Consider the following 21,389-nt stretch of genomic DNA (forward strand, 5'->3'; position numbering starts at 1 on the left):
CACATCCTATTATCTTGTTAATATCACTAATGGAGCCAGGAATCAGTCCAGCTCACCTGAATGTAGATCTCTGAAACAGCAAATTACATGAAGCATCCTTCAGGCTCCATTGGCTGTATTTATCAGAACTCATTAGACCATAATGGGAAAGACACTGAGAAAACATGTAGAGACCTACATTTAGGCATCTTAAAGTTGAACTGACTCCCACTCTCCATGACTCATTCCTCTCCCACTTCTGACACTCAGTTCTTTCAGATTTGCACTGAATACCTTTGTAATTTAATACTAAGGGGGCTGTGTGCCAGAAATATGCCTGTTCAATACTTGCTGTACTACTGCAGCCTTGGTTTGCAAACTTGGTAAATGGAACATGGTTAGGAAAACAATGGGCAAAGGATAACACCATGAAGGAGATTAATTAAACTGGACATGAAAAATACCCCTAAGGCAATCACTGGAACAGACTGCCTAGGGAGGTTACAGGATCTCAGTCACCAGATGTTTTAAAGAATTTGACAAACATCTGTCAAGAATAATTTCGAAAAAATTCATCTTGGCCTCGGATGGGGAGAACAGGTTAGATCCATTTTCCCTAGCCATAAACAAGCTCTATGCCCTTGAAAAAAAAAAAAAAAAAACAACAAAAAACCAACAAAACCAAAAAACCCAAACAAGCCCCCAAAACAAACAATAACTCAAAAAAACCAACAAACTCAGAGAACTGGAATTGTGTCTAGAAGTTTCAATTGCTTTGAACTCATGATTTCTTCAACAGCACATTTTATTCAACAACTTATTCCTACAATGATCATGCTAGGCCAATTGCCTCTCCAAGTTTACTTTAAGCAGAAGGGCGTACTGTCACACACTCAAGCACCCTGTGTTTCAATAGATATTTGATGACATGAAGAAATAAACCCCATTCATTTGATGACATTCAAAGAAATAAACCTTCCCTTCTCTACACTCTGCATCTACATCTACAAATAAAACTTCAGAGATGTTAATGGAACAGATTTTCACAGAATGATAGAATAGCTTGAGTTGGAAGGAACTTTTAAAGGTCACTTGGTCCAATCCCCAACCCACGCAGACATATGTCGTAACTTCTGGAAGATGCTTTACCTTGCAACAGAGCTCAGTTTGTTTGTGCCTGATACAGACCTCACCATCAGCTTCATGGCACATAAACACTGGTCTGATGTTTGTGAAAAGAAGAAAAACTAGGAAATTTTGTAAGCAAAGAGAAAGAGGTAATTAGGGAGACGCCATTCCTTCCCTCTCCTTTGGAGTCAAAAAGGAAGGCAGAAAGGAAAATGCAAGGGATGAGCAACTTTCCTTCATATTCTTGTCTCAGCAAACAGGTAAGAGAGGGCAGAAAAAAACTGTTTTCTTGATTTCTCACTAGACACTGAATGGAAAAGGAATAATCTTGAAAGTGAAAAACTTTGTTCAAGTTGGCTATAGCACACACAAATCTCCAAGCTACAGCCTGGTCTTTATTTAAACACACACCAGAGGACAACGTCTTGTCCCAGAGTTGGCCCACTGTGCTCAAGCAAGCTTAGGAAAGGCAGTAATCAAGGAAACTGCTCTTTCTGGTTGTGCTTCAGGACAAGGAAGGGTATTTTCCATTTACTTACCCAGAAACATGCAGCATCAGCAGCATATAGAAGACAAAGAAAAGGTTGTGTGTATACCAGAAGATGTCATAGTTTGAAACCCTGAAAAGAATAAACCATGGTTCAATGCTGTTTCAACTCAGATGGAATCACTGCTAATTAAAAGCAGACCTGTGCACACAGGACATCATTATACACTGCACAGTTATGCAAAATAGTCAAACCCCAGAATGTTTTCCCACAGGCACACTGTATTTGCACACAATTAAGTGTTGAGAAGAACAAGTGACGGGCACAGAAGTAACAAGCTGAGAAGGAGAGGTAAGGGTGTAGAAGTACAGAGCCAGATGGAGAACTCTTCTGAAACTGGGAGACTTGACTGCTTTCACAGGTCCTAGTTAGTCCCCACGAGATCCTTACAGCTGCAGTCTCAAAACTCAACCTCCTTACTGTGAGCGTCACCTTACATTCTCCCAGCACAATACAGTTTAACGTGTCACTGAGGCTGCAGCACACAAACAGGTAGCATGGACAGCAGCAGAAGGGCCAGTGGGAAGGGTAAAAACCTTGTGAGGGTATGGAGTGGTAGGAAGAAGGTACAGGAAGAATAGGACCTAGAGCAAGGAAACAACAAGAGCACAGTAAAAGAATTTTCAGGGCAGGAAGCCACATACATTACTGCTCCAGGACTGATGGTCTTGGGAGGAACAAGAAGAACATTGTGAGATCAGGAGAGGTGAAGGTGACTTCCTTTTATCAGTAATTTGTTAGACAATATAAAAAACCCAGACCAAAGCAAACACCCATCCAGAACTGTTTTCTGTTAAGCTTGTTCGGGTGGTTTTTTGAGTAAAATAGTTACCAATAAACAACAATCAAATGGCTAAGAAAATACACTACTTCACAGCACACAAACACACCTCTCATACTACACAGCATGGTAGGAGAGTTCCTTCTAAAACCAAAGAACCTACCCCCATTCATAAACTGAAACAATTATTAAATAAAAATATCTTTTGCTCTGAGAACATGGTTTAAGAAGCTATTCCTCTGACACAGCTAACTTCTTTTTTTTTCCAGAGCTTTTTCCCTCCTATGGTCTTCTACTCAACCAGCTAACTGCTCTTCCTTCAATACTACTGAAACATATACTGCATTTGGTTCTGTTGTTACAGGACTTATTTGTTTTCTTTCTCAAGAGAGGAAAAATAACCTTGACAGTCCAAGAGCTACCAAAATAAAATCCAAGCCAGCAAAATAACAAGGAAGGAAGCAAAGGATGAGAAAAAGGAGGCAAAGGAAGGAATACAGCAAGGGGCTCTGAAATCCCCCCTCCACCCTACCATTCTTCCCCTAGTCAGCTCAATGTTAACACTTTTTTCCTCCTTGAAGCTGCTCAAGCCTTTTCTAACTCCCTACATCCTGGGAGGCATTTTCATGCAGTCACTCATCAATATATATGAGGAGTTGTGGGAGTAATCATCAGTAAGAGGAAAAAAAGAAGAATGGTGTGCAGAGTGGAAGCACAAATGGAAAGCACAAAGAGGGTAAAACAGACTTTCTATCTCAAAACAGGTCATAGAATCCTAGAACGGGACCTTAAAGATGGTCTAGATTAAACCCCCATACCATAAGAAGGGACAAGGACAGGTCTTGGAGCTTTGGTTTAATTTGGTTCCATGCTATAATACCAAAAGCTGCACACGGAATTTTTATTGGCTCTTTAGCACCTTTTTCAGAATGTATCAATTTTTCAAAATTTCAGTGATGAAAAGTCAATCCCTGGACTGCTTCTGACATGTTGCTTTCAACAGCTAATTATTGCTATTGATTAAAATTACTGTACACTTCTTTCCTGAATGTGTCTAAATGTCAGCTTCCAGCTCGCTCAGCATTTTATTTTTCTTTCAGCACTCCTACAGATATCTCTAGTATAAAATCCTGCTTCCTCACATGTATCAAGTTGCCCTAAATGTGAGCAGACCCTCTGAACTTCACCTCCTTAAATTATACAAGTATGTAAATCCTTGAACCTCTTACCATGAAGCGTATTTTCCAACACTGTAATAATTATGTATTTCTTACTTGTATCCTTAAACTACAGATACATACATTAGTATTCTAATATAGTCAATAATCTTCCTATTGATACACATGAATTTTCACAGCTCTTCAGAATATTTACTTTTTTTACCTTCCTAGGGCTTAAAATAGACATTCACAGAATAGATGCATTTCTTAGGAATGCAAAGTCCTGAAAATTTGAGGTAAATTGAATATTTAATTTTGGTTAACCTACTTTAGAATTTTGCAGATGAAGAGCAGAAAGAGTTAGTTTACTGAGAAATGTACTAGGAATTTATCATGCTTTAAAGGGACACACTAAAAGCAGCACAGTTCTAGAAAAATATTTTTAATCCTGTTAGAGACAGTTTTGAAAAGGAAGATATATGCAGTAGTTTTGAAGATGAAATTGAAGACTAGAATATTTGGTTACAAAAACAGATGGCACTGCAGCACCTTATTTTTTAATGTTATTTTAAATACCTAACTTCCAAATAGTAAATATCGTTAATTTTAAAGTTGTCAGGAATGTAAACATTTATTGAGAGGATTTATTATGTTTTCTGATAACTTCATAATCCTACTGAAAACAACTACTGAACAAAAAATGTTGGTCTAATTCTCAGGTAAAACGTTGCAAAAAATTTAGAAAATTTTTCAACTAATAATCACTTTCAAATATAATCACTTTATCCTCTTAAAATATTAGCAGCTAATTCAGTCCTTCTAATACTTATTTTGACAGTTTACTGAAAAGGCAGGAAAATAGAGGCATAGTCATACACAGAACAATTTCAGGAAGAACATACAAAGGAAAAAATAACTAAGCAGGCCAGTGTGCAAGAGCAGATTAGGGCTGAAATCCAAGACCATAACAGCCTCTGAAATACTTTTTTAAAAGCTCAGTTTCTGATAGACAGTGAACATTTACAATTAGCTTTCCTAAAACGGTACTGTGTGCTCAGCCATCATAAGAATATTTACAACTACATATATTTTTCTAAGTTTCCCAATCACTAATACATGATGTTTTTCTAATTTAATTTGGGCTTGAAGAAGACAGCCAGGACTTTGTTCTGGCTCAATGTTGCAGAATAAAGTAATAGTTTTATTTTTCCATGTTCCAAAAACTGTCTTTCTTTTGCAGGAGAGCCATCTGTGTGGACCATGTAATGTGCAGCAGTCTAATCCTGCACTTCAGTAGCCTGCAGTGCCTCACAAAAGTCTCAGCCCTGGAAGAAGCCTTGTCTACTGAAAATGCACAAGTATTTGCTGAACTACTTTCTCAAATCACAGGATAACAGTGCCAGGTAACACAGCTACTCAGGAAAGACAGATTAGTTCAACAAAGTTCATAAGCACATATTTAACATCAGTGGAGCACCATTAACGTTTGAAGATACATAATTAATACATCCTTCCATGTTTGCTGAACTGAGGTGATGCACTTACATAGGGAATTCAACCTCTGTAAAAACTAAGGGGTTATTTTTACATGTTCAATTGCAGAATCCAAGTCTCAAATTGACTACAACATTGGGCTAGGCCCCCCAGGTATCAGTCACTCACAGGTACTATCATATGTGCTCATTTACATTGGTACAGAACGCCAACCCACCAGAGGACCAGACCACTAGAAAACCCAGCAGCTGCTCCGAGCCAATACTGCATTGCTGCTTGGTATATTAGAATTCACATTAAAAAGAATATGCCTGACAACCAGAAGCAGAGCTCTTAAAAGCAATGCTCAACTTCAGTAGCATAGTTTTATGTCAGTTTATTTCATTGCCGATAGTTTGGGATTTTGGGGTTTTATTTTGGTTTGGCTTTTTTGTTTTTATTTTTTTGTTACAATTTGTTGTTACAATTAATTGGTGAAAATAATGAAGATAACAATAACATCTTATTTCTCTTCCACTGGACTTAATTTATGCACTGCACAGAACTTCCCATTTGCTGAGTTCACTGCCTCCCCTACAACCAGGAATAAAAGAACTATTTAAATTTTTAAAGGTCCACATTTTTAGCTCTGCACACTCATTAAATAGTACTTTTTCAGAAGGCAATTCAATCAGGTCTTGTAATTGTTTTCACACAAAGTTCCTTGCGCTAATTTTACTGCAAGTTAGGGGAAAAAATGGACAAGAAAACTGGTATTCTTAACACTCTAGTCAGTAGGAGAATATGATTACAGAAATGGGATTTTTTAGCATAACAATCATATTACATCTTACCTGATGGCATATGTGGACGCTGTACACATTAGGAATAATACTAACACCATAATGACTCCAGTCAGACCTGGAACTAAAAGGGACATAACTTATATTTGAACTGTGAAGAGGAATACTTGTCTACTATGACCTTTTAAGAAAGTGGAATTAGACGTACAAATCATGATTCATTTAAACTCTTGAATAACTTACCTCTTGAGCACAACTCTTGTCAAACCAGACAGGAAAGAAGAGTTCTTGTCTAATTTCACACCTTCCCAAAGAAAAATACCCCTTTTCCTTGCCTTTCACCATGCATCAAAATTTCCTATTTGTCTTTGCTCCTGTCATCTTTTGCTGGTGACATCTGTGTCTAAGCAGGTAACTAAGAACAAACACTGTTTACGTGCAAGACTGACTGTACAAGCTTCTGTCTCTTTTTTATTCCAAACACCACACTCTGTTGATCATGACAATTAAAAACCTGTTCAGGGACAGAATTTCAAGCAAATCAATTTCTATGCAAGCTGTCACTACAATTTTTTGCCAGGCCATTTCATTCTGGAATGGGGAAGAGCCTGAAATTACTCTCCATGGCATTGTATCACACTTGAAATTGTTGCCCATAGAGCAAGGCCTGTGAGAGTGATCAGCAGCCAGCACTTGGGAAAGAAAGGTTAAAAATATTAATGATTTGACTCATCTGCTCAAGTGAAGACTTCTATCAGAACTAGTTTATCCTCAGGTCTTTTTTAAGTCAAAGGAGAGAATCTCAAATCTTACCTTTTTATAAACTTCTCAATACTCATTCACTGAAAAGTCTGATACCCAAAATCTGACACACCACAACTCACTCCTCAGTTTTTACAGACCTACATTCAATGGAAGCTTTGTCATGGACTGCATAAAAAAGACTTGATTTCCCTCCTTCATGGAAAGACTGCAGTTAAAAGCAGCTGCAATAAAAAATATGCATTCTGTCCACTGCCTCCTTCCTAATTTCTTTTTTCTCAATCTGATTTGATGTGTAGCATGCAATAAATCTCAACTCTGAACTAATACCTCCAATGCAATTGCAGTACACCACCTGATTTAGCTTCCTACACTGTCACACAAGCCAGAGGTCACCTTTTATGTCCAGTTTTTCAATTATCTTCTCCATCAGTCTGAAATCACTCAGTCTTGCCCCAGTTTATCAGTTCATTTTTAGTGTTTCATTTCTGCCCTGTCCCTGACTCTCCTTTCCTCTACTAAGTATAATCTTTAATACTTGTTCCTCCCACAGTCTGCCTCACACCCTTATACAAGGAGGTTGTTTCCTGGGCTAATCTGAAAAGCCATCATCACTCTATAAATCCTTCTGATTCCTTATTCCTTCTGTTTGCGGTTCTGAACTGTCTGGGAAGAAACCAAGGTTTTTTTGCTTATTTGCACAGCTCCCAGTGCAGCAAATTCTTGAGCACTCCTCCAGCACAAATAGTACATGTTCATTGCCAGTCATTAGGACAGGGTGTGAACAGAGTAATTTTAAATTTAGGATAACTCTGATCTCAGTTTCTGTCAGTTCATATTCTCCCTTCTTCTTCTCTCAACTGATCTAAACCTTTCCTAGGGTTTTTGGGAAACACTGGCACACCAGCTACTAATTCCAGCACACCTATTGGGATTGACAAACCTAGAAAAACTGCTGTCTGATCATAGATTTGATTTGACTGTGCCCTAAATGCTACCAAGTCAGGATTTTGTGTTTGATCCAAATAAGGGAGAAAGTGCAACGGCATCAGGAAGGAACTTTATCTGCTTATGAAGCGCTACAGCTCAGCCTGCCCCTCCACACCCAAACATTGCTCACTTCTAAATTCCTGCACCAAAAATGTCTTCATCTATTTATTCTGTATGAGTGCTGAAGCCTGATTCCCATGTAACAGTTTAGATTGCTCAGAAACCCAACCAGGCCTTAAATAAACCAGCTGAAGCATAAAAGACTGGTTTTCTATTATGTTTCTTTATCTAGAAATTGGATCATTCAGGAATTTGGTTTCAATATAAGGGAGAATCTCTGTTTGAAACTAATGGATTTCTGCTGACTCATCTGTACAACAACAGATTTGAAAATGCTGCTCATCCTACTACTGGGCTTATGTAACTCCTGCCTCCTGACTAGTGGAGAAGCAAATCCAGGTTATACTAACACAAATCACACAACCCCATACAGCTGAGATACAACAAATGGAGCATGCCAATACAGTATCAGAAGAAGTTTTGTCTGCAGAGCAACAAAGTTTTCTCACTCAGTTTTGCAGGACTTACTAGTTGCAAAAAGTAGTTTCCTCGGGTCCTGAAAAACAGACAAGTAAAACCAAATAATATCAACATATGGTATTTTATATCTATAATACGAATAATTTTACAATAATAAGTAGCCCATGAAGCTCACACATTTTAAGACATATGCAGTCCCTAAATCTGGAAGCAGGAATGGATTTGGTAACAGTTTAAATTGACTGCAATTCAACAAAAACTAAACCTTTAGTCTTTGCATTCCCCCAGCAAAGATAATTCAGATCTATAATCTGGATTCAGATAATTTTACAGACAATTGTTTTTAGAACTTTGGGAGAACAGAGTGAAGCAGAAGAGGCAAATGTTTTGAATTTAAATGTAAGACAAGAGGCAAGCATTTTATTGCCAGCTACATCACCAAGACATTTGCAGTGGACCCTAGTGAAGCAAGATTGAACACAAAGGATCTGACAGATGTTCCTGCGTCCTTCACCACATGTGAAAGGAAGAGGGAATATTTCAACATCAGGGAAACTGCCTCACTTCCCCTGATAAAAGCAGTGAAGACAAAACCTCTACTTCAAGAGGTTTTGTCTTCACTGCTTGGAAGACTTTTATTTAAACTTGCAGATAGATGTAGTGAGGGGAGATGAGAAGTTTTCATACAGCACAGGAAAAATGAAGTGACCCTTTTTCTGACCTGGTCTGCATCCAGATGTGTATACCAAGGTAGAGAGGACAAGAGCAGCATCTAGACTGTCCACCACGGTTTAAAAAGGGATATAAGTGGGGTTCAAATACAAAGATGCAAGAGATACTAAAGTACCTAGAATTCAGGAGTTTTGATCCTAGAGTTCCTAAAAAACTTGCTGTCATCTCCATTTTCTATTGCAAAATTCCTAGGGCTGCTTAGTAGAGGCTTAGAACCCTGGAATCTTCTTGCCTGAGGTAAGCTCCTGCTGATGTTTCTGATGAAGGGAAGGCTATCAGACCACTCCTAACACAAGCAGACACACAGTCAACCCAGAAGCTCAGCACAATAGTTGGTGTTGGCATGTCTATCTGCCATTGAATAGCCGGGTGATTAGATCATTCACCCAGGGAATGGAAGACCTTGGTTGCTGGTCCTTAGGAGCCTGGACTGAGTCAAGCTCTGTTTTTCCAGGAAATGATGCAGCTGGGATAGGGTCATTCTAAGTATTTCCTAATGAAACTGGATAAAAAGAAATGCAGACCAGGGACTAGAATGAACACAAACAAGAGAGAACTTGACTGTAGCCCAAGAAGAAAGGGTGCTGGACTCTGGTCTTGCTTCTAAAATCAGCAAATATCTCTCCATTGCCAAATACACAAGCATATACAATATACCTGACCAAGGGACTACAAATCTGATATTCCTGCAAGACATCTGCGCCTCAGTCAGACAAGGCACACAAAATCAAGTATTTCGCAAGCAGAAATCAGTTCATGTAGATAACTAACTCCATGCTTAGCATATATACTCATACATGCATTCACTGCAGCTGAAAAATGCAAAATCAATTTCAAATCTCACTGTATTCTAAACAATGGAAATACAGAACAAATTAGCCCAAAAAGCAGCAGAAATGTCTTAACCAGGCCCACCCAAGGAACAGAGAGAAGCAAAAGAGCAGCAAGAGAACAAGGTGCAAGGTGAAAAGTTTAGATGATTGCATTCTCCATCTAATAATCAAACAAGACAGAACCTTGCTGGCTTTAATACATGCTTTGTCCAGACAAAGAAATAAAATCCACAGGAATCTACACAAGGGTTGACTTTTCAGTGCATGAAACAGGAGCACTGTACAGATCACACAATGGCATTATATATGCAAATATTCACATATTTAAATGATATTCTTAAAACCAAAATATGAAAGGAGAGCTGGCTCACCTCACCACGATAGTTTGCCGCATTTAGGGTCACAAATTCTTCATTGTAATTCTCAGAGAAGTTAAGAGCATTCACCAGATGAGCAGCAACATGTAAGACTAAAAAAACAAAAAAACTGAGTAAATCTGTAAACAAGTGCTGGATGCTCCCTGTGGCCACCCAGATGCCAAGATATAATCACATCACCTGCATGAGATATACCAGGGACTCAGAAATTCTTAATTATTCTTCAAGAGTAAATCAGCTTATAAATATTAATGACAGAAGGCAGTACATATTTTAGGTTTTTTTTTTTAATACTACAGTGATGATTTCTGTACTGCAATGCTTCAGCTGAGAGACAACATTCAAAGGTGTCCAGCCAAGAATATTTCCTCTTCACCAAAGAGAAAACAGGGTAGCTGCCTCCACTGCTCCCTCCTCTGCAGGTAAGTCTGTAGTACCCTGATTTTTTCACTCAAATTCCTTAGGTACAATGAGGGTTCACTTGCAAGGGCAGATTTTGACCTGGTCTCACATACCTACCTTCTAAGAAACTGGCATTTTAAGGAAAGGCTTGACATTAGAATGTACGCCTATGTGTTTAAAGCAAAAAATGAACCAAAACCCACACACATTTGAGAAAGCATTTACAATTTAAGATGAGCAAGCACAGAGCAAGACTACCCCCAAATGTACTGCAGCAGAAAAACCACAAAGTGCTGCATCAACATGCTTCCAAAAGATGCTGATCCTCAGCACAGTGAGATCTCACCTGAAAAGATGCATATCGTAACACCACATGTCACATGGAAAGTTTTGCTTTTATCTAGCAGCCTTCTGGTTTTCTTGCTGGCAACCTAGAAGGAGAAGAATTCAAGTACTCTCTTCCAAAACAAAGAAAATAAAAAAATACTAACAGCAACTGTGGTGACATAATAGCAACTTCATTAGTTTTAACACCTTTGCAAGCTTAGTACCTAAATTTAAAAACTACTGGATTATGCCAAAGAGACAGTTTTGAGGACTTAATGAGGAAATCATACAGATATCAAGAGTACATAATGTACCTCCTGGCCTTAATATTTAGGAATTCTAGCATTACTTGTGAAAGCATCACTGACTCTTTTATAAGCAAGATCAAAAGGAATGGTCTATTTGCATACATATGTGTATCTACAGGCATCAAATCTTATAGATATTGTCACATGATTAACAGAAGTCACAGGTTTAATTTGCAACCATCTAGCAAACACAAATGTTCCTCAAAAGCATTATTTGTACTTCTGTAAAAGCAACTGGTGAATCACAAAGAAGTTAAACATTGTCTCTCCCATGAACAAATGTATCAGGTTGGGTATTTTTATAGAACATCCAGTAGGACACTTGTGGTCATGCAGAGACAAAGTTGGGTTTACTCCATTGAATTCTATCAGGAAGCACTTGAGAGGACACATATATCTCTAATATAAGAGTTTGGAAAGACAGAGGAGAATTTATCTGGCTACAGCTCCACAGTAACTCCCCATCCTTCAAAAATGCACTGAAGAAACCACCCTCTAGACAAGTGAAATCAAACCAGACAAAGCCTGTCTTCAAAGGAGTCATGATGTCTGGTCCTTGCACCAAGCAAGCACATAGCGTAGAACAAACAGGAATGTAACAGATTCTTTTTCTATTGTTTTTATACCAGAGCCCAAGGCCCTCTTCTCAAGCACTGCATTCCAAGGACAGCACTCACCTTCTGGGACCCCCGCAGGAAGGCCAAGAGAACACGGCACATGGGGAGCAGGACCAGGCAGCAGTTGAGATTGAGGACAGACGCCGAAGCTCTGCTAATACACAATCCTAGCTGAACAAACATTGTAAGAGTTAGATTATGGGCAGAAAGGAATGGTATGTGCATCAGTCTTGTCTCTCTTTTACTCTGCTGTGAAACCAAATGGTTCCCATGCTCCCTGACTCATCAAAATAGTGAGGTTTCATGATGTGCTGGAGAAACCACTGCACACACAGCATGCTATCCTGTCCTCACAGGGAAGGAAACAGCTCTCATCTTTGCATCAAGAAGTTATTAAAAATTAACTTTGTCAACAATAAATTACAATTTTCTACTGGAAGATCCAATATTCTCATCAATGCTCAAAGTCACATGGAACAAAACATTTGAGACAACAGTAAGCGTCCACTGAGAAATGACCTGAAAGCTTCAACAGACACAACTAAACAAAAAGAGTGATAAATACTATGATGACAGTAGACAGCCACTTGAGTGTAATGATTTTTCTGTTAAGCCACAAAAAAAGATGTAAAAAAATATTGATTCAGTCAAACTGAAATGGTCATAATGCTTCAAGGACTGCTGTAGAATTGCCACAAAACTCCTCATGCATTCACATTATGCAATGCCATATTTGCACATTAAGAAAGTAGGTTTTCTTCAGTTTAACTGCTCAATAGCTGGGAACTGTAATGAAATCTAATTGCACTAATGCTTTCACTGATATATTTGGAACTTACATAATTAGAACAAAAACACTTGTCAAATAAATGAACAAAGCACACATTCATGTCATAAACCTGTATTTTTAATCTTATTATCTTATCTCATTCATTTATGATTTTAAAAAGTTAGCAAAATGCCATTGTTCTCCTAGTTACTAGGTTGAATTACCATTTTACTAGCTTATATAAAAGATGCTTTTAGACTGTCAACAGATTTCTGGAAGGATATTTCTTATACTGTTCTCAAAACCCCAAGTATTCCAACTCCTGAATAAATTAGTAAAAAAATATTATAATATTAAAGATAACTCAAATGCTGCAGGAGCATGTGAATGAAGTGAACAGGTTAAAATTATCTAACAAAAATTACTTAAGGTTTACTACCTTTTTCAAAATTAAACTACGTAAAACAATAAGCATGTTTTACTTTCTCCGACAAAAAAAAAAATAATCTGTGTAACATCTATTATATTCTTATCTTTGTTATCAAGAAGAAACAAAATTTACAGACTTATGTTTGTGTCACAGAAATGGATGAATATATATACTAGCAAAAAAAACCAGAATAACTGCATTTCAGAATATCTTGCAAGATCTGAAGCACAACAGCATCAAAGGGTTTCTAAACACCAGTACCATAAAGCATTACAACTTCCTGCTCTCCCAGTTAGCAACATCCATGTACCTCACCTGCTCTGCAGCACACCTGGGCACAGCACCAGGAAGCAAACAGAAGGTAAAGATGTTCAATCTACCTGAAGAACAAAGCTCTGCACCTAAAACCTTTTTCTCTTCCAGCTACTTTACATTATTAGACCTGAGTGCTAGGGACCTCCTCACCAGACCCTACCAGCTCTCAGAGAACAGAGCAGTCACAAGGGGACCCTCTCTCAAAAAAGCTGCCCATGAGAAGTAGGAGAAATTACCCCACAAAATGTGCTCTACCTTGCTCTCTACCACGTAAATGTGGGATTTCCAGAAAAAAAAATCCCAGAAACAGATCATCTCCAACCTACTGAATGATAAGAAATAAGACTAAAATGAGCCATGTCACTTAGTTCTTTCCCACTCTCCAGATGTCCTCCACTATTTCTTCCAATGTACTGTTAGTCCTCTTTTTACTTACGTAAAACCTTCAATTTTATCTGTTGCTTCACTCTCTGATCACTTGCACAATGAGACTTTTTTTTCCTGCTACTCCTTCCTCATAAGCCATGTTCTTCAGACCTTAGGCCATCCTCTCCTCGCCACTCTAGACTCTCCCAACTGGAAATAACCCTTGAACAGACTGGACTCAATGAAAAGAAAAATGTCTCCATAATGCACTGTTTGCATGTACAACACTGTCTCTATTTTATTTAAATCCTCTAAAGTGAAGCTAAAAATGAGCTATACACCTCATTGAAGCAATAACTTCAGAAACATGGTCATTAAAACATATAGGAATTTTTATTGGGGCTTACTGATGTGCTACAGTAGTGGAGTGATTAAATGGGCATGACTTGAAAAACTCAAGAATTATGTTAGAAATAATGTAATGCAAACTTCAGAAGCAAACTGAATCATTTTTGTAGCTGTTGATTAATACACAAAATCTGAAAAAGTTGCAATACCATTAATGAGCAGTTTGAAAATTTTAATAACTTCTGTTGTATGGCCTACATGATACATCACTACTTTCCCAAGAATTTATGTTGTCTTTGAGTTTAAATATAAACCAGGCATGACATCCATTATCCAAGACTTTCTTTACCAAGCACAACAATTTTTCTAACAAAGCTTTAACAAAATAATAGTTTGGTCTCGAAGAGAATCAATCCTACACTGAATAGTGTTAAATAAATGAAATAACTCCTGTCAGAGTTCAAGAAGCATTTGGACAACACTCTCAGCATAGTCTGGGATTATAAGTAAAATGCCAAACAATTTAACAAGTATCAATCACAAATGATGTGCAGAAAAGGCTATCCTACTAACCCTCCTTTGTTTTTCTCCAGTATTTAATAAAGAGCAAATATTCATTCATAATGCATTCACTATGGAAGAATGTCCTTACATTCATTATAATTCAATGCTATCAACACCTGTACATACAAGAAAAAAAAAAAGAAAATAAGAAAAGAGAGACCAGCAAGCAACTACTTACAGCATTTTCAAAGAAGTATGATTCAAATATTAAAATATTGTTACCAATGGTTCATGTAAGGTTTTATTCTGAAGAAAAAAAGTTCAGCAATATTTCCTGCAACAAGCCCATGACTGATTTGCAAACAATGGGAAATACATTTAGAAATTCTTAAAATCAAAATTCAGGCAAGAAGAAAAAGAGTTTAAGTTCGCTCTTGATATCTAGCCAAAAGCTAAAAATATTACCATGAAACTAATTCTTTCCAAATGGTTTCCAAGAGATCTCTTTCTTAACTTCCTTTGCATTGCCTGGGAGGCATAGTAACAAATTAACACAGTACATTGTTGGATTTTTAAACAATAGTAGAATAAACGATGATTTTTGCTCCAAGGCAACTCACTGGGTCTAGAAGGGAATATATACCCTTATTAAGTAGTTAAGAAACGAGAAAAATATAATCCTATTTTCTTCCTGAAGTTTTAACTGTCTTAAAAAAAAATGTTATTGCATGTTACTAGCATGTGAAATTTCTGCAGGACCAAAAAGAAAAAAAAAAAACCACACACAAAATCTCTGGTATACTGATATCTGATTTCATGGAGGGGCAAAGAATCATAAAGAAACTAAAGGATTACTCCAATTTACAGACTAAATCTGTGGCAAAAATAGTAGGGAACCAGACCATCCACAAACTCAAATCCAAAAAACTAGGTTAGATTTTTCCTCCAGACAAGCACAAAGGAATTGCCACCTTCTCCAAAGCAGCATAAAAGAGCTCCAGAATGTAAATTCTCTAGTTATCCCTGTCTGATGTACAGTCCACAGAAATCCAGATAGACTCCTGGCTGTGCTCATACAACATACAAAATAGGACAGAAAAGTGAAGAGTCAGTTCTCATTGTATCTTGCTGCCAGCAAGACTGAAAATGAGAAAATTAGCTTCCTCTGCTAGGAAAAGGAGCTTTCTCTGTTAGGCAAATGATTTCAGTATTAGATTGAGGGCTGAAGTACCTTACTGTGTACCCCAGAATTCCCCAAAGTTCATAATTTATAAATACAGAGATTTATGTTACCTGCAACTGCCATGAACAGAAATCTGATATTTTATACACAGTTGTAAAATTAAGATTTCAACAATATTGTCCTATCTCACCTTTTAACTCAATCTTTTATCAAAAAAAAGTTAGAATAATGCAAACTCTTCCACAGCTGAGAGTGATGCGATTCTGTTTCTCAAGACTTCACCACCTACAAGCAACCACCCTGAACAGGTCATGGTGCAATAGAGACACCACACTTGATGCTGTCTCTTAGAGCCTTTCTTTGAAATTTTTCAATCTTCTTTGGTTCAGGGCACCCTGAAAGGTTCTGGCAAGACTCACAAGCCACATGCTGCTCTGTAGACACAGGTGACAGACCACCTCCCCAGATCAGTACTAGCGCAGATAAAGTTGGTAATTTTCCTAGGTGGAACAAACTGTGCTGCACAACACGACTCCTTTCGACCCAGCTTCCTTTTCTTCACAGACTACTCCTTCTCTTGAGTAACAGAGCACTGATAACCTAACATGAAGGACAGAACTGAACTGTATGTTCAGCAATTATTCCCCTTAGGCCTGTCAAATCTGGCTGGAGATCTAGCAATAAAAACATGAAACAGCAGAAAAGAAGGGAAATGTGAGTGTAGGGGAAACCTACTAGAACATGTGAAAACGTCTACGAAAGTTTGACCTAGTTTTGCTCCTGAAGAACATTTCAAAGAAGGACTCTGTAAATCCCAATCTCATGTACTGCAACTCTTTAAAAATTATTTTAAGTGGTGGAATATTTTTAATATGTATGGGGTACCTTCCCTGCACTGCTGTGAATCAGTCTTCTCCCTGTTCACTTGTAACTCATCACACAGGCATTCTTTGAAGGTTTTCCATCTCTTCTTGTCTACAAGTTTAGGTCATGTTTTTATAAGCAGTGCCTTTGTGTAGGATGTACTCCTTCTTCTGCTTAAATCAGTCATTCAAACTGAAGAAAATAAGTAACTTAATCTTGAGTGCAGTAAGAGCTTCCAACTTCTCTGATAATCTCCAAGCAAAGGATCAAGATACACAACTCTCCCCAATGCTAAAATGTGGGGGGTAAGCAGATTCCAGTGTGGTTGCACAATGACCAATGAAAGTGGAATTTGGTCTCAATTAGTGAAATCTCTGTCGTTATGATAAACCAGCAAGGAGAGACATAAGAGTTACTGGAACATATTCCAAGCAGTGAGTAAAGGGTTAATGTTATGCACAATACTGCACAATAAAAAGGCAGCAACTGTACAGATAAAAAAACGAGGCAGCACTTTTCAGCCCCATTTTCAGTTATTCAGTCTTTTCCCAAAGAGATCCTTCTGACAATGCATTTTCTTCACTTTGGTCTGAAACCCAGAAGCTTATCTCTTGCATTAACATTTGACTGCATTACAGCTAATTGAGCAGGGACAAGAGAGGGAATGGGGAAAGAGAGACCCTTCATGCCATGACAAAACGAGCTCAAAGCTCTTTCTGCTCACAGGGAACTCAAGCAACAGGAAACAAGCATTTCATTCAATACTGTTAAAGCAAGACTTAAGTTCTATAAGGCCAGTACCAAATTTATGGCTGTTTTTTTTTGACCAGGCACAATCAAACTTGTTAGACAAAAATACAGCCCAGCTAGCTTGAAGAGAGAAATCCTGAAGTCTGTGAAGAAGTCGGTCTTGACAATTTCACTGACTGAGTGGACCAAAATCTCCAAGAACAAAGATTTTGGAGTCAAGTAATTTAAGACTCTCCCCCTTCTGTAACTCATGCCTACTACACATTATAGCACCTACCATGAACACAAAGATAGAATATTCCCTTCCTCTCCGCCAAACTCTTTTATAAGAAATTCATGTCTGCGGGGGATTTGTACACGGGCTTCTCTTCCTTAAGCAATGTAAGACCACAAGTCAACACCTATGAAATCATTAAAAAATTAGGTTCTTTATCTGCAATTTATCTGAAAATCGGTGTTTTCAAACCAGTGTGAATGAATGCATTCATACAGTAAGACTATGACCTGCAGGGTTACAAGCAATTCAGTATTCAAAGGGATGCTTCATCAAAGCAAAAAGTACTAGAAAGGGATTTACATCCACTAGGCTCTGGTGAACTTTCACTGCAAGTATTATGTAACCACAGAATTATTCTGGTTGGAAGGGACCTCAGGATGTCTCTGCTCAAACCCCCTGTTCTAAGCATGTTCAACACCAAACTCAGCTTAAGTTTCCTCAGGGGTTTTTGCCCAATTAGGTTTTGAAAACTCCCAGGGATAGAGCCTGCACAGTGAAGAGTTCATGATTTCATCAACAGAAGTCAAACTGAGCAAAGCAGAGATGTTTGACACAAAATAACACTAAGTTTCCTGGTACATAAAGATTGATCAACTTCCTCCTACCATGTTACTGCCTTCTACTTATCTGTTCTCTTGGCACTTGCAGGACACCACCATGCTCTTGGTGCCTTTTCGCAGGTGTAGAATTAAGGATCAGGAAGATTGTTATTGAAAGACTGAGTGAGAGTAAAGTACCTAAAAAATTTGAAATCCTGTCCTAAAGTATCTTGCTCAACATCACAGAAAAGGCAATTGGAAAAGAATAAACCTGAGCCTTATTCTTCAGTAGACAGCTGAAGGGAAGTAAATCACTTCAGGGACCACTGAACAAAAGACCAACACCATTCTTTCTCTTTCTTCACCTCAGAGATGGCATAAAAACATGGCACAGTTGAATATACTCAGAATATTCAGTCCAAGATCTCATTTCATATCACACTCTGATTTCCTCCAGTAACTCTTCTTGTTCTCCATTACTTGGTAAACAACAAAATTACCTGCAGTAAATTTTTCCATGCTGCAAGTGCAGAAGTTCTTAAGGCGATTATAGCCTATTGTAGCATACTAAGAAAGAAAGAAAGCCAACTCCTTAGGAAACCTCACTGAAAAAAACAGAAACTTTTTTAAATCAAAAAGTGCCACTCCTTTTGGGCAACTTTGTTAGCTCTCTGGAAAAAGGAACCAGTTGTCATGGAAGTATCCATTAAAGAGTTCAATCTGTTCACACAAAAAATATCAACTGTTGAATTAAAAACGAAGAATTTAATTTAAATCTCAAAATCTTCAGACACCAAGAAATGGCACAAAGGTTCTGCAAACCACTTACACAGGCATAGAACAGAGAGGATACTGGTTATACAGATGGGCCATGGGTCAGTGACTATATAAACCAATAGAGAAAAAGAAGAGGGGTAAAAATCCCTGTGCAGCTGTAGTATTGCTTGTGCCATCTCCTGAAGAAACCAAATTGGGTTCAGTTTTCCCAGCCCTTGCAAAACAATCTCTATGATTAATACACATACACAGATATAATGAAGAGAAGGGAAAAAGCTTAATTAACAGAATTACTTGGTTGGAAGAGACCTTAAAGATCATCAAGTCCAACACAAATTTTAGAGTCGAAACCCTAACTTTGAATATATTTAGATGAGCTGTAAAAAGTGAAATGCAAGTACATTTTACAGTCTTTAGTATTTTCAGAATGTTAAAATTAGTTTTATAACTTTGAACAAAAGTATCTTTTAGGCTTAGCTCTTCATTTTTAACCTTAATTTAGAAGTCCCTAAATTCTGTACTACTTTTTCCCACAGTGGCAGACACAATTATACAAACTTAAAAGGGTGACCTCCTAATCCTCATCTCCTGACCAATCTGTTGCCTGAGTCACCTCACAGGTTCTGAACACACATGAGGTTATTTTGCAAGTGTCTTCCACTTTAAAGTATAAGAAAACAAAAAAAAATCCCAACCAGATGATGAGCTGGTATGAGGCATATGAATAATCTGAATTGAGAGAAACTTGCTGATTGATACCAGCTGAAAACCCGGTCCAACACGTTACCCAAAAACATTTGCTTTACAAACAACCCATTTGCTCCACCAGGAACAAACACAGTTTTCAAATGGATACACTGGGATGCAAAGCCACTAGAAATCAAGGTAAAATTAAACACATTTTCATGCTTTTTCTGTCAAGAAGGTCACCACCACGAAGGATTTAATTATTGTCATTCCCTTCTTTTTTGCACTATCTTTGCTAAGATTCACTCTTGAACACATCTGAATCAACCATAAGAAGGAAAAAAAAAGGAGAAAAACATATAAACTCAACTTATTTCCAAGCAAGATCACAAAACTTTATGGTACTGACTAGTTATGACAATATCAGCCACGTGAAACTATATACCCTGTATTTACCAAAAATAAACCCCAGAGGCTCTACAGCAGATTAGGATGTGTATCATCTATGTTTAATCCCATGTCAACTTTGTGTTGAAATGCATTCCTGAGTATGACATAGTGTTACAAAGCATCATGTTATTCAGACACTTTTTCCCGGATTGTCAAATTCTGAGCAACCCATGGGCATTTTCCAGAAAGATGTTAACCCTTACTTTATGCCTTTTTAGACATAAGGTTTTTTTGAAATTACTACAATGGGTAATTTCCCAAGGCAGGCTGGTCTGCAAAGTATCTTTTTGTGTTCATCTGCTTTTTTCTGTTCATCTGCCCTTGCTAAACCAAAACATCTGAATCTTCATTAAACCACCCAGAATCAAAGCACTTACTATTAGAAAACAAAAGTGAAGTTACATGCATTACAGTGAATTCACACAGAACAGAGGATCCATGAGAATGACAAAGGCTGAAAAGAACTAAGACTTATTAAAAGAAGTCCCTCAGCAAGCATGTATATTACAATAACTGGATTGGAAAGAATTTGCCAACAAGAGTCCATAGCTTGCTAAATGCGCTGATGACGAAAAGTGGAGCTCCAGTCATTTGTTGAGCATGTCTGTGTTCCTGTGAGCTTGTCTGCTGCTGGGAACACCGGGAGGGTAGAGAAGAGGGAAAAGAATAGCAGTCCCACACTTGACTGGCTCTTTTTCTTCTTAACAGCGTTCGCTTTCTACTCCTAAACGACTGTCAGAAGTATCCCAGTAAACTCTTACCTGATCTTTCCCCACTTTGAAAAGTTAACAGGTAGATTGTGTCATTTTTGATTAGCAAATTCATTCTGCCCCTTATCCCATCCTCGAACATCCCAATTTCCAGGGCAAAAAGTAATGTCCAGGTCACTCACCCCTAACATCTGATGCAAATAATAATACTGTAGCCCTTGATTATAAAGCAGGAAGGTTTTCCCGAAGAGCCATACATTGAGGGAGAGCCAGAAAAACTGAAATGAAACAGAAACAAGAGATTGTAAGTGAAAGTTACGAGTGCAAACTTCCCAGTGTTCATTTCATTTCATTCATAAAACTCATAGGTAGGTCTGTAGCTTCATAAACATACGTAAATGGAATGGAAAAGCAAACTTCATGCACATATTATGCTTTAAAGCATTAAAAGGAAGTGCCCCTATGTGGGAAACTTTCACTTTCATTGAACTTCACAAAACTTTTTTCTGTCTCACGACAACCGAGAGCTGGCAAAGCACTCCCATACAAGACGCTATCCCAAATCTTTAGCTGGACGTTGCATTTAAGAGACTCAAAGAATAAAAAAACAACAACAAAGAGACAAAGGAAGGTAAAGAACATGACCTCCAAGAAGCTGCA

At 37.9% G+C, this 21,389-nt stretch overlaps 1 protein-coding gene across 2 annotated transcripts in view; it reads right to left on the minus strand.

Annotated features, from left to right (window-relative positions):
* The window catches only part of NOX4 (NADPH oxidase 4), a 109,315-nt gene extending 88,262 nt beyond the window's left edge, over positions 1–21,053 (minus strand). Inside the window, exons 1-7 of one of the 2 annotated variants that reach the window (XM_058822667.1) lie at positions 20,912–21,053; positions 11,821–11,931; positions 10,855–10,939; positions 10,101–10,198; positions 8,213–8,240; positions 5,924–5,996; positions 1,647–1,727 (exon numbers count right to left, since the gene is read on the minus strand). In XM_058822667.1, coding sequence (XP_058678650.1) covers positions 1,647–1,727; positions 5,924–5,996; positions 8,213–8,240; positions 10,101–10,198; positions 10,855–10,939; positions 11,821–11,931; positions 20,912–20,920 — 485 coding nt within the window. In that variant the 5' untranslated portion in view covers positions 20,921–21,053. The remainder of the gene's footprint in view (positions 1–1,646; positions 1,728–5,923; positions 5,997–8,212; positions 8,241–10,100; positions 10,199–10,854; positions 10,940–11,820; positions 11,932–20,911) is intronic. The other variant, XM_058822663.1, reaches the window with a different exon arrangement.
* Positions 21,054–21,389: the final 336 nt, after the last annotated feature.

This window comes from Ammospiza caudacuta, chromosome 2 (assembly GCF_027887145.1).
Source record: "Ammospiza caudacuta isolate bAmmCau1 chromosome 2, bAmmCau1.pri, whole genome shotgun sequence".
Lineage (NCBI taxonomy): Eukaryota > Metazoa > Chordata > Aves > Passeriformes > Passerellidae > Ammospiza > Ammospiza caudacuta.